This window comes from Heterocephalus glaber, unplaced genomic scaffold (genome assembly GCF_053883595.1).
Source record: "Heterocephalus glaber isolate CG9 unplaced genomic scaffold, H.glaber_assembly_v1.0 deba00001463, whole genome shotgun sequence".
NCBI lineage: Eukaryota > Metazoa > Chordata > Mammalia > Rodentia > Bathyergidae > Heterocephalus > Heterocephalus glaber.
This window is the reverse complement of record NW_028258310.1, coordinates 13,415,921-13,430,105: the sequence shown is the minus strand read 5'-3', so window position 1 is coordinate 13,430,105 and position 14,185 is coordinate 13,415,921. Positions and strand designations below refer to the sequence as shown.

At 43.1% G+C, this 14,185-nt stretch overlaps 1 protein-coding gene across 12 annotated transcripts in view; it reads right to left on the bottom strand.

Moving 5' to 3' along the window:
* Ppp2r2b (protein phosphatase 2 regulatory subunit Bbeta) overlaps positions 1–14,185 on the bottom strand; it is a 455,995-nt gene that overhangs the window by 252,893 nt on the left and 188,917 nt on the right. For 2 of the 12 annotated variants that reach the window (XM_004854352.4, XM_004854351.4), the window contains one exon: positions 11,537–11,730. The exons of 6 other annotated variants lie outside the window; for them this stretch is intronic. In XM_004854352.4, the coding sequence (XP_004854409.1) occupies positions 11,537–11,730 (194 nt within the window). Of the gene's footprint in view, positions 1–11,536; positions 12,412–14,185 lie in introns of those variants that run through there. 4 more of the 12 variants (XM_004854355.4, XM_087180449.1, XM_013075737.3 and 1 more) reach the window with 4 other exon arrangements.

Genomic DNA, 14,185 nt, shown 5'->3' with positions numbered 1-14,185 from the left:
ACACAGAACCTAGGAGGTGGTACATAAGAATGTTTAGGATGATTACATCTGGAGCTAGAGTTAAATTAGTTTCTTTCTTTTCAGGGTTTTTTCTGTAGTCCAAATATTCACCAGGGAGCATACATTTTGTTCCCCGATACCATTTTCTTTTTTTTCTCTACATAGTACTTAACAAGATTTATATTTATGTATATTCATGCTTGTATTTATTTAATGTGTATCTTCTTAGAATGCAAGCTCCATAAGATAAGGATCTGTGTCTGATTTTTTATTGTATACCTAATTTTTATTTTGAACATAGTGCCTAATATATAATTAATATTTTCAAAATGACTGTTGAGGGAACAATGAGAAGGACACTATTTAGAAGAGTTATGACAGTGTGTGGGGATTTTAATGAGCTATCAAACATTCTGTTACCTCTCTAAGCTCAACCATTGTGCTGCTTCTCCTGCTTACTTTTGTCTCCTGACATCAGAGAAGACTCCATTCTCCAACAAGGGAAGCCTTTGTATCCCTCCTCTCCATCTGCCAGCATCTCACCAAGGCTCTGAACGATTTGTGGTCAGTGAAGCTTCCCTCTAGGAGTCTCTGAAGCTACTTGTTTGGATGATCAACATTTTGGGGGACTTTTTAAAGGAAGGTGATCAGCAGATTTTGGCTCAAGGCTACAATCCAATTTTGTAAATAGAATTTTACTAGAACACAACCACACCCATCTACTATAATGAAAGTGTTCAGTGGTTGGGACAAAGAAAGCCTAGAACATTTACATTTGGCCCTCTTCAGAAAAAGCCTACTGACCGCTGTTGTAGAATATCCATGAATTTTTTACAAAATGGAGATACTATTGGGTTATTTGTAGGATAATATGGAATCCAAAGTATGTATCCAAGAGCTCTGTACAATAAATTTGTCCTTAAGAACATACATGTTTGTGTCAGACATACCTGCGTTCAAATTCCGGGTCTGCTGATACTTGGCAGATTACACAAATTCTCTAAGCCTTAGTGTCATCATCAATAGCGGGTAAATCCATTTCTTCCTTCCCTCATTTCCTTAAAAATGTATAATAAATACTATTTGATAGGCACTGTGCTAATGGGTAAACAATGGTGAATAAGACCTGAGAGCCTCACCCAACTAAGTTTCAGATGTAAATACTTTTTAGGGTTGTTGTGAGGAATACATACACACATCTGTGTATATATGTACACATAAACATAATGTGCAGTACATCACCTAGGGAATATACAGGGTACTTCAATCACTTTTTGTTGTACTGTGAGCACTCAGTAGACAGCGGCTCATCCCCCTCTCGTCAGTTACAGCGGAAACTCAACACATCTGTCAGCAGCTGACTCACAGGATAAACAGTGTCTGCTGCTCCCTCTGTAAAATGGGCCAATGGCATGCTTTGTAAATAAAGGTAATTTAATAGGCTACTCTTTAGTATCTAGTCATACTTCAGCTTCTTCTGGCTGAGTTGCATTTTACTGGCAGTCAGTTGTATTTGGTCCTGAACATCTTCATGCTGGTTATACTTGTTATTGAATTATCATTAAAGGTGATATGAAAAGAAAAGTATGAAAAGAGAATGATTTTGTATAAAAAGTAAGCTGCATACTCTCAAAAGAAGACAAATAACTGCCAAATTAAATGTAGTAGACATAAATTTGTGAAACAATCACAAAAATCTACAGTAATGAGTAATGAGTCTGTACTCACGTTCACTCTCAAGTAAACCAAAATTGGACATGTTCTTTGTACTCTTGGGTGTGGTTTGTGCAAGAGAAATATGACCCTTGGTCATCAGGTCCACACTTACAGACTTTGATTCTTCATTAGGCCTTTCATCAAAATGAGTGAACACTATTAAAATCGTTACATCACAATTGATGACTTCTGGCTTCCCTTTTTTTTTTTTTGGTGCTGGGGACCAAACTTGGGACCTTGCACTTGCGAGGCAGGCAGCAGCACCACTGAGCTAAATCTCCGGGCCCTGGCTTCACTTTTTAAATTCACTGTCAACTATCAGTCCCAAATTCATGAGATAAGAGAGAATTCTTTTATATTTATTTAAATATAAACATATTTGTACAAGAGAATTTATATATATTTATTTAATTCTCAACAATGTGTTGTCTTGCCCTCTGCCATGTTTTTGTAGGTTAGAGAATACTCAGCAAGATGGTGTGGCCTGTCCAAGGCCACAGAGCTATATTGCCAGAGGTGGAATTTAGGCAGGCTCTGATTCCCCACATCAGCCACTTAGTAGCCAAGTAGAGTTAAACACAACACAGTCTCACCCAGCCTGGCTTGTATGGTGAATTACCTTGTGAGGACAGAGCATCATTTGCCTAAATATAAAGGCTGATTAAAAAAAATACACTGTGTTTAAATTTTTAAAAATGTATTATAGTAAAAGACACATTGCCATTAATTCTCCTTCAAAATACTCTCCCTTGCTTCGAACATACTTATGACATTATTTTTGCTACTTTATAAAGTAGTTCTAGAAGTCCTCTTTCCAAGTGTCTTTAGGAAATGGGATCAAAAATACAGTGAATGCTGCTGCCATCCAGTGGAAAGGCAAGCTCCTAAAGACATTTTGGTATGTCCTCATCTGCTTCATTAACTGGCTCTGGCACTTGGCACCACACAACTTCTGGCTCCTCCCCAAAGTAAAAATGACCATGAAGGTAAATGTTTTATATTGATTCACGACATTGAGGCAGCCATGACAGTGCGACTAAAGACACTCAACTCATGAAAGAGGACTTCCAGAAGATGTTGGAGACCAAGAATAGTGCTCATCAGCACTTCCTGCATGGCATTCAACAAAAAAATTTTGTTTTGAACCGGTGAATTTTATTTTCTACTTTGTAAAAGTGGAGAATATTGGGGGCTTCCTGATTTCTGAAAGAGCTGGGTTTATGTGGGATTTTTTCACCCCTCTCCATGGAGTAGTACAATGGCAGGGGAGAAATTTTATTGTGCCTGTCAGATCATGTCATCAACAGCTTAGCCTCACCAATTGGCACTTGCTCTTCCCTGTCAGTGCCACAAGATGAGCAGCACCCTGCTCACCAGATGGTTATTTGTTCCACCAGCCACCTTTGCTGCATCTCTGATTCACCCCACCCCAGGACTGTCTCCAGAACTCATGCTGCAAGGTAGCTCGTGCCAACAACTTTGCCAAATGGCTCCTCTCAAAGTCATGGGCTGCCCAGACAGACTGGCTCCTCCATCTGCAGCAGCTTTTGGCAAAGAGACATTTCCCTTTCTGGCTCTGCCTCTTGGCTGCACCAGAGCCTTCTTGCCAGAAGGATGATCTGACCCTTCAGTAAGTACAGCCAGACCTGGAATTCTGGGACCATTTAGAGCCTGTTCCTGTGGTCTTCAGTCCTACATCCAAGCACAATGACAGAACATACCAAAGACATGTAGATGATCACAAATACAGACATGAAGCATCATAAAAACTCAGAGCCAGAAATATCTATAGAAAGCATGCTCCCCTCCCCCACCTTCAACCTCATTATGAGTAGATTAGGAAACTGAAGCTCAGAGAGGAAAAGTGACTAATTACGGCGGCAGGACTGGGAAACCTACCAGAGCTTTTGATGTGTATTCCGCTTCACTGCTTATGATACAACACCACATTTCAGTTTCCTATAGTTCATCTTCAAATTCTTGATAAAAATTGGAAACTTTATGTTAGTATTGATTCAAAGGAGTGATTTTTTTTTTTATTCTTTTATTGGTACATTGTAGGTATACAACACAACTACATTCTCATTGGGAATTGTACATTTACATAATGCATCTTGGTTCTTATTTTTCCCCATTCCTAGCTCTCCCTTCACCCCCTCCACCTTTCCCTATTTACAAAGACTTTATTTCCATTTTTTCCATTTCTCAGCATTTTTCCTTTCCCTTCTTTCCTTTCCCCTGCCCCTCCCACTACCCCTACCCCTTTGGACCTTTTCTTCCTATTTTGCATTATCGATTATTCATTCTAATCATTGGTACGTTTTAGGTATACAATATAATGACATTCATCATTGGAAATTTGGACCTTTATTACATAGTCTCTCTTGGTTCTTATTTTTCACCCTTGCCCAGCCCTCCCTTCAACCCCTCCATTCCTCCCTATTTACAAAGATTTTGTTCCTATTTTTCCATTTTCTCATATTAATCCCATTCCCTTCTATCCTTTCCCCTAGCCCTCCCACTTCCTTCCCCTTTGCCCCTTTTCTTCCTATTTCACATTACCTATTATACATTTAGTCCTTATTTACACTCAAAGGAGTGTTTTTAAGAAAAATGAAGTCTTTTTTCCAATGTCAGTATCATGACTTTTGTTTTAAACAGGTTTGTTCACATACTAAATTGAGATGGTCTATTGAAGTATTTAAGAATATGGGGTTTAGAGTCTGACTCTGTGACTTGTTTTACTTCCCACTGTGTAATAATCTCATTCTGGTTCAACTTTTTATTTAAACAGGGATAAGAAGGTATCAGCCTACAGAACTATGAGGATTAAATGAGAAAATTATGTTAAATGTCAAAGCCTGTCCTCAGCACCCAAAAAGCCCTCCCCTGCTTCCAGCAATCATTCTTAATTATTAACATTCAAATCCACAATGGTTTTAGAAGACACAGTACTGTACACATATAAATAGGTATACCAGGCATTCTCATTTTCTACAGTAGGAAATTCAGGTTCTAGAGATTAAGTGACAGATGCATGGTAACACAGAGAAAAGTGGAGGGCCAGAGATTTCTTCTTGTTGTTCTATTAAGAAGTGGAAATTAGTATCTCAGCTTTAAAGATCATAAAATCAGAAAGAAGAACATTATACATGGATAACCTCTGTAGCATCATATGTAATATAAAAGTTGCAAACAACTTTCAATCTATTCACAAGAAAATTACTAATAAACTATGAGTACAGTCACACCATGGAGTACTGCAAAGCCATTAAATAGCACAGGGCTCCTGATGTAGAAGATCTTTAGGAAATATCATGTGGGAGAAAAAACAAAGTGCAAATAAAATAGGCAGTGTGCATTCGTTTATGCAGGCACACTCTCCCACCACAAGGCATACTCTATCTAGCATACCCCAGCTTTCTCATAGGAACGATAAACTCTACACATTCTTTTGCCCCATCCCTACAGATCCTCCAACTTTTTTACATTTGTTGTAAGCAATCAAGTCTTTTTTTTCTACAGCACCAAAATGAGTCTGTCCTCCTCTTCCCATTGTCCAAAATGGCTTTTTTTCTAAAGAAACCAGTGAACACAAATAGTTTTTTGTGGATCTCTTACATGAATATCCTATCATCATTACTCCTAGCTCTTTCCAGGTTGAACCTGGGGGCATGAGAATTCAAGGGCTCCTGGGCAAAGCTCTTAGCAGCATTATAAAAACAAGGTATGACTTTCAGTGGGATTATTACACTGAAGCTGACTTTCTGCCAGATTCTACAGTTCTACTGGAAAGGTAAAAGAGGGAAATTTGGTGGTAAAGATGACAAGGTAGATGAAAGGAAACTCATCTTCTTAGTAATGGCGGTTGAGGGGGGTAAGCTAGAGAACAGCTCTGGCCAAAGAGAGGCCTCAGATACCTCCACATTTATGTGCAAAAAGATATTTACCATTAAATGGCAGTGCCATTGCTTTTGCTGAGGTCCAGGCAATCAGCCCTGGAAAATGGGTGTTTTGGTGGCCTAGTGGGTCCATTTTGATTTATCCTGGGAACTGCATTGTTAAGGTCTTAGGGTGAGGGTGAGGGACACTGAAAATGCTGTTTAAAACACTTCAGCTAGTTCTTACCTCTTGACTACTCAATTCCATAAATACTTCCCTTATTAAGGAGGGGATACAATCTATGAAATAAGTCAGCTCAGGATTCTGGCTGGGTTCAGCTGCCTCCAGCAGGATGCTGGCCCAGAGATATGCACTGCATGCCAAGAAAGGATGGATCTTGTGGATCCAGCAGCACTGAGTGGGCATCAAGGGGGGTGGTCTATGGAGGGTGGACCTCAACCCACATTTTCCCTCAAGAAAACCCTAACTAGTCAGCAGGCGGGGCAGAGAGCAGGTGCCTGGAGTACAGGCTGTTGTGGACTTCAATCTGGTCACACCACTTACAATAAGTATTTTTTTGCAATATAAATATTTTTGTTATAATTTCTCTGGTTCTCTGTACTTCAGAACCCCTATTCTGAAAAAAATGGAGCTAACATAGCCACTCTCTCAGAGTGATTAAATAAGCAAACATATACAAAACCCTTAGGAAAATGCCTATTACATATAGTACTTGTGATACCTTTAGTTCTCTTTTCTTAGCTAAGTGTCTAAACTGGACCCTTAGTTTCTCCCCAAATGCAAATGTCAGAGTCTAGGAATGTCAATCTACAGCTGTGCTCTTTTCAATGAGCATTACCAATATTTTGACAGGACTAGCCTAATATTATTCACCCCAGGTTCACTGGTACGTTTCCGACCAACTCTCATAAAGGGCTTGGGGTTGCCCCTCGAGACCTGGATGCTAATAATACTTGCTAGTGATTTTCAATGCACTCTGGTTATTATATTGAGTAGCAGAACATTTCCTATCCCCAGAAAGGTCATTTACAACAGTATAAGGCTGCTTCTTCCCACTTTCCATTTCAGGTTTTTCTGAAAGCTCAAATACTCATCCATATGTATTGGAAGTATCATTCTGATCTGGCATTTGCATACAAATATCAAAGCAACTTGAGGAACTAGAGGCAGCTCTCCCATCACAGGACAATAACTCCTTTTATTTTTCCAGTACTTTCCCAGCATCTTTGTAGTAAAATACATTTTTATGTACCTTCCCAGATTTATTTATTATAATTTCCGTTTCCATCTTTCTTGTGATTATGTGGGATAGGGAGGGGGGAGGGACCTTTACTTCCTCACTTTAATTATTGTGGGCCTAAAAAGCTGCAGAATTTCATAGATTACTCAGATCTGAAGTTTGGAAACCCTCTAAGTTCAACGCATCTAAGATTGGACCCAGCTTCCCACACTGCTGAGAAATGGCCACATATCATTATTTAAATAATCTCAGTATTTGATTAATCATTGTTACCAAGGCCCCTAGTCCATGAAGTACTTTTTGTTGCAATGTCTTTATACCAAGCTAAGATGAGTTTCATTTTAATTTTTCACTCACTGCTTCAAGGTTTGACTTGAAATGACAAGGCACATGAAAGCAAACTCATCTCCTTAGTAATGGGGTTGAGGGGAGTAGGCTAGAGAGCAACTCTGGCCCAATGGGAGGTCTCAGATACCTCCACATTTACAGGCCTGGAGAGTGGGTGTCTAGGTGACCCAGTGGGACTATTTCAGTCCAGTCTGGGAACAAGGGTGAGGGACACTGAAAAGCTGTTTAAAAAAACTTCAGCTAGTTCTCACATCTTGATTGCTCAATTCTATAAATATTTCCTTTTTTTTCTTATTGGGCTATTTTGTTTTTGAGCTTCAGACCCAGATATTCAACAGCTTACTTAAGAGTCTCATGAAAACTAGACAGTTTACAATTGATTTTCAAAACTTGTTTCCCTGAAAACCCCCTTCACGCATTCATTCCCATGGCAAAATTCTGGAAGTTGTCCTGGACATTCCCTTCTCTCGATATACCTAATCTAACATACCAAGTAAGTCTGTTGCACTCTTTCTCTACGATGTATTTAAAATCCAGCTGATTCTCTCCACTTGTACTGCTGCCACCATCCTGAATACAGCCATGACTTTCTAGTTAACTCCAGGCTTTCATCCTTATTCATTTCATACCTGGCCCTCCAGCCTTACCCTGCACAGAAGTCAGACAGCTTTTGAAAAAATAAACCTGATCATATTTCCCCCCATCAAAATCCATTAATGGCTTTCGATCCATCTTTGGAGAAAATCCAAGTTGCTTATGGTCATCCATAGCTAGTGGGTGACACAGGAGAAGACTGTGAGGGGTCTGAATGACCTCTGCCCTATGGCCAATAGTCTTTCTCCATCAGACTGCCCCAAATCCACATCCAGTCGAAGGAAACACTGCATGCTTGTTATGCAACTGCAGCTGAAGTAACAACAGCTATAGTGCACTGCAGGCCTTATTTATTGAGGGTTGACTTTGCATTAGGCACTGTTATGAGTGCTTTCTCTGCATAAATAATTTTTTCCTGTGGTATAGGTTCTATTGCTCTTCCATTTTGCAATCAAGAAAACTGAGAACAGTTCTTAAAAACTACACTTATGGGATTATTCTGTCTCTGTGCCCATTAGAAAGTAGAAGATCAATCTAGAAACCCCATAGACTGGTGTAAAACAGAAAGGGTTTTAGTTGGCTCTAAAAGAAACCTAAAAACACAGAAATGAATCTACATCCAGATCAGAAGATGTGAGACATGAACCCTTGGATAGGAAGCTTTGAGTTCCATATCTAAAAGTGCCAATCAAAACATTATGTAGACTCTACTGTTCTGCTTATTCCAAATCCACCTGCTGCCCTTCCTCAAATATAATGTCATACACACACTCAAATGATGTCTGTAAAGAATTCTACCCCAGGTAGGTACCTTGCTTATACAGAAGGATAAAACCATTGTCATCTTTTCAATACCAGGAGCTGACAGTTAAAGAAAAATGAGGCACTGTAGAATTTCCTAGTGAAAACACATGGGCTTTTGACAGTCTTGAGTTTGAGTATTAGCATTTCCACTAAATGTGTGACCTTGGCAAATTACCAACATCTCTGAGTCTCAGTTGTATCAGCTTTTTTTACAATTTGAAAATGGAAACTACTTAGCAGGATCTGGATATATTGATATACATATAAAGAACTCAACACAGGCCCTGGGACACAAATGATGCCCACAGATATTAACTTTAAAAAAGGAGGAAACAGGAAAATGTACAGCAGGGCAGTAACTTTAACACCCAGTATTTAGAAAATAGAGAAAATGTCTTGATTTCTTTAGCAAATGCACATCGTGTGTGTGTGTGTAAAAGTGTCCTTTAGAATTTGCATTGCTCTTAGCTGGAGGAACTAGCCTGCAGCTACCACTTATAATACAAATTGAATTTAGAGTCCTTCACACTAACTATACTGCAAAACCCTTCCAGCTTTAAATAGAATACTGCAGTGTGGAATGATCTGAGCAAAGGGAAGAAAAATGTAGAGATAAATATGGAGACTTTGGAGAAAAAGAAAACCCTGATATATCAGAGAAACAGAAAGAAAATGAAGAAATATTAAAGGAAATAGAAAAGTATAAAAGGACTAGGTGTTAACTCCTCAGTATGCAGGTTTAAGTTAGTAAGGGGGAAGAGAACTTTTGGGGAGGCAAATTTTAACAGAAAACATTTGGATCTGGAGCTTTCTCAGGGCTCTCAGATGTGCTAAGTCCCTCCTCAGGTGTCTCTAGGAAGGGGTGGGGCTTTTCCCTTGCTGGCCAGCAGGAGATTTGAATGTTCCCTGAAATGAACAGGTCAAGACACAGAAAGCTTCTTGCTCTCCCCAGCTTCTGGTATTTACGTGGTCTTAGTTGTAGTTTTTCTTCTCATGCCTTTACTGAACTGGAGTAGGGGGGTGGAAATCTGAAGGGTTGACTTTCACATATAAGAAAAATTCTAGCTCTTTGCTATAAACTCATTTTTTACGACATAAATTCAGATATTCCATCCAGAATCAGAATTTCTAAAAATGCCAAAAATAAGGGTAAATGTAGTATCCAGAGCCTTGAAAGCAATAAGAAATGTTATTTTTAACTGACTTCTTCATTGTATAAATGACACTCATACATATGGCCCCACTTTGGCCATCTTCTCAGCTCAGTAAGTTTCCTTTGCCTGTATAATGTAATATAGAGGAAAGTGTGAAGACAGCTCTATTTCTTTGTAGTTATAAGCAGAAATGTTCCCCCCAAAGGCCATAGACCCGAAGCCAAGTTCTCTGTTGGGTGTTGTGCTTAGGGACAGAGTCATATGCTAGCTGGTCACTGATTCAGTGACAAAGCACAAAGACTGAGGAAAAACAACTTACAACCACATTGTCATGCAAGTAAAAAGAATTGGCAAGTATGGTGATCATTGTGGGGGAGGAATGGGCTGTCTGTCCATCTTAGAACCTTCTCCAAGCTCCTGAAGACCGGAGGAGACAACTCTGCTTAATCTAATACGGGGTATATATTGGGGTTGATGGGCTCCAATGATGATGATGGATGGAAAATATTCATTCAATAGCACTGGAAATTCTCCTTGTCTAAAACTTCCAGGGATATCTATAGAAGATGTCACCTTACCCCTCCCCCACAGGTTGTGCGTGTCTTTTTATTTCCTCTAGAATGTGAGCGTTTACTCCTCTCAACGCTTTTCTCTTAGTAACCCTTTGGTTTGAATAAATATTACAGAAATTTTAGTATTCAAGAATAATAACAGTAATTTTAATATATTCTGCAACATTTTTTCTAAAGCATTTTCACACACATTTTCTCACATGGATTTTACTGTATGCCAATGCAACACTTTATACTATTGGCTAAAGATAAAGGCCTGCGGGTAGAAAATGAAGCAAAAACGCAAAAGTTTTGTCACTTAAATAAAATGTCTCCCCTCTGTATTCACACACAAAAGGCAGAATGAGATCCACCTGCTGACTTTCTCTGCCTGCCTGCACAGCGCTCCAGCTAATGTCAGAACAAGCTGAGAGAGAGAGAGAGAGAGAGAGAGAGAGAGAGAGAGAGAGAGAGAGAGAGAGAGAGAGAGAGGACAATTTCACCTCTTGGCAGAGCTCAGCTTGCTGAACCCTCTTGCTTTCTGCTGGCTGTTGATTCAGCAGAAACTACTGCTGCAGAATTCATAATGGTGATTTTTAAAGGCCCCGTAGATCGCGTTGCTCGTCCCACGTGTCAGCCTCCTTGCTCGCAGCTAGGACACTATTTCCCCAGCCACCGTTTTATTTCTTGCTAATGCACTTCCAAGGGGAGAGGGTATCACCCTCCTGCAAGGGGCCTTTTGGGGTTTTGATTGTCTGAGCAGGTAACCCGGCCAACCAGAGCTGAATGGGCAGGAAACGAAACCATGCCCTCCCTGCAGCCACGGAGAGACACAACATCTTTCCGCTCAGGGAGGGGTTAGCAAGGCCCCCCGGGCGCCTCCCTCATCTCCCTCCAGGACCCTCCAGAGCATCTGGGCGCGAGGGTCCTCTGCCTTCGCGGGCTCATCTTCCCGGCTGGGAGCCGCGCCCTGAAAAGCCTAATCCCCAAGGGCCATTTTAACTCCCCGGGGCGCCGGGTCCACCTGCTGCTGAGCGCAGGGCTAGCCTCTCCGAGCCCAGGTGGATGCGCGGCGCCCCGGGGCTGCCCCGCGAGCCAGCCCGCGCCCCCGCCCCAGCCCGGGGCCGGGAGGAGTCTCGGCCGCCAGCGCCCAGCTGCCCGCGAGGCACAGCGACCCGCAACTTGGACCTGGCCCCAGCGGCGGAATGCGGCCGGGCTGGCGTTACCTTCGGTCGCATAGCTGTGGTCGCGCAGGAAACTGTTGTTGATTTTGCGGGTATCAATGTCCTCCTCCATTGACAGCAGGTTTACTTGCGTGGGAACCAGAAGCCGGCAGACAAGTATCCATGATCCCTCCCCGCAGCCAGTCTCACAGGAGAGGGGGGCAGGGGAGCCAGTGGGACTGCACCATGGTCCGAGCCTGAGGAGGAGACGGGGAGGCGGAGAGAAAATAAAAATAAAAACCCGGCAATGGAGCTGTCACCTCCTCCACTCGGGTGCTCCGAGGCTGCGGCGGCTCCTCCCGCGCGGTGCGCTCACTTCGGCTCCAATTCCCAGCAAGGATGCTGCGCCTGCCTCCGCTGCCCTCGGGGCCAAGACGCGCCGAGCCCCAAGGGGTCTGCGCCCGCCAGCCCCGCAGGCTCTCGCACGACGGGCCGGGGAGATGCCCAACAGGTCCCCCTGGTTGGCAGCCGCTCCAAAATGCAAAAATGATCCCTCCTCCCCTGGGAGAGAGGGAAGCCGCGACAAAATGGTGCCTTTCCGGACCCAGGCTGCAGTGGCGAGAAGGCAGGGGTAGGATTCAGGCCGGCCGGGCCGGGGAGGAGGGCGCTGGTCCCACGCGAGGCCGGCTCCGGCGGGAGGGGGGCCGGGGAGCCGGCAGGGAGCGGGGCCGGGCGCTGCGACGGCGCCAGCGCACTCACCCTCACACCCACACGCGCGTACTCGCAGCGGCTGCTCCTGCTGCAGGAGGCTGGAGGCGGCTGGTGCATTACAGGCGAGGCTCCTCCCAACCGCGTCAGCAGCCCCGGGACTCTTCCCCACCGGCGCTGGTGGCCCAGGCGGAGGCTGCGGCTGCTCTCTGCTGCAGTGGGCGCACGCAGCCGCGAACCGGCACCTCGGCAGCCAGCCGCTAGCTGTCAGGTTGGCGAGCAAAGCACAGGCGCGCTCTTCCAACCTCTCCCCTCTCGGGTCACGCAGCCAGAGGCTGTGTCTACGCTTGCACCTAGAGCTCCTCAGCTCGCTGCCTTTCTTGACACACCTGCAGTTCATTCAAGACTGCAAGCAGAAGTAGTCTCCTTTGGATAGGCTAGAATTCCTCATCGCGTCCCTTTTGGTCGCCCCTGTGTGATGCATGTAGCCCTTGCTGAAGTTAAAGCTCGAGGCCTGGAGCTCAAAGAAAGCCTCAGAAGGAACGAAGAGAATGGGGAAAAGAGCTGTTTCTAGCATACCCTAGCATAAGCCCTTCCTGCTAGGAATCGAAGCGAGAGCAGGGGCCAGGACTTTGCAACTGCAGTCCCGTATGACTCCCATTCAAGAGTCAAAGCACCTAACTATAGAAAGTTGATGTTCCGAAAAGCATTAGTGTCTACTCAGGCAAACATTGGCACAGGACTGAGTCATGAACCTAGCTGACCTATTCTGTTTGAGGAAGCTCTAGTCACTCTGGTCCTGTGCACTTCGTTTTGGGCAAACTGCTGTACCCCCTCTCTTTGGTTTTGCTTGGGCAGGAATGCCTTCCATTTGCTCTCAACAGGGAAGGTATATTAAAGGATAAGGGAGCCCCGTGCCCACAGAGAGCCACTGCTACCCTGAGGGAATTTCAAGGATCCAATTAATGCAAAAAAGAGGCCTGTCTTCCTACTTCAACTAGGAGGGAAATACAGACCCCCCCATTTCTCCAAATTGCAAATTCCACATTTGAAAGAAAATGAGATCATTATAGTTATGAAACAACCAAAATCATTTAATGAAACAACCTGAATCTCTAGAAAGCCAATTTGGAAAAGAATTTCCCTGGTTTCCACTTGTAGAAGATATTCATTTCAATGGGTGTCACTGTAGGGAGAGACATCAGCAAATGTCTTGCTCAGTTAAGCTCCACAAGTTTAGCTAGATGAGCCCAGAGGGACCTGTGAGTTAATTATATACATACAATGCTTTGGCTAACACAATTTAGAAAGTATTTGAAGTTCAAAAAAAATAAGAAAACAAGTCCTTAGCTGAGGTTTGGGAATTGCCATTTGATTTCTAAGAATAGATGCTTCCTGCAGGTGGAAAATAGCATTGCCCCCCGTATCAAGAAAGTAACTGTGCATCCTCAAAGAAAAAAGAGTAAAAATGTCTCTTTATATAATGTTTTTTGGGAAAGTTCATCTTCCAGCCAATTCCATTTTATTTTCATCTGGTGGTTAAGTCCTACACACTTATTTGAGTATTTGTTCAAAGTCCACATGTGCGATTTAAGCAGCAGACATAGGGTGGTGCAAGTTGATTTAATCCCCTTCAGTACAGTTGTCCTGGCTGGCTCTTCTGTATGATGAACTGTATCCATCCCAAGGCAGCCAGATTCCATCACCTGTAGTTAACACAGTCCAGCTTCTCATGGAGATTGGTGCATAGTGGGGAGGAAGCAGAAGGGTAAAAAGCTAAGTCCATCTCTTTGTTGTCAAGGTGATGAGAAAACATCTTGCCTTCCACTGGAATGACCTTCTGTTATGACAGGAGGCACTGAAACAGGGAAATTCTCTCCCTTGTCTTCCTGGAACACAGGCTAGATTAGCACAGGGCTGTGTGATGAATCAGGTAGGCTCAGAGTCGTTGGCAAGGCTGTGCTTGAGGGAATTTTCCATTGTGACCAATGGGAGAAATGTTCC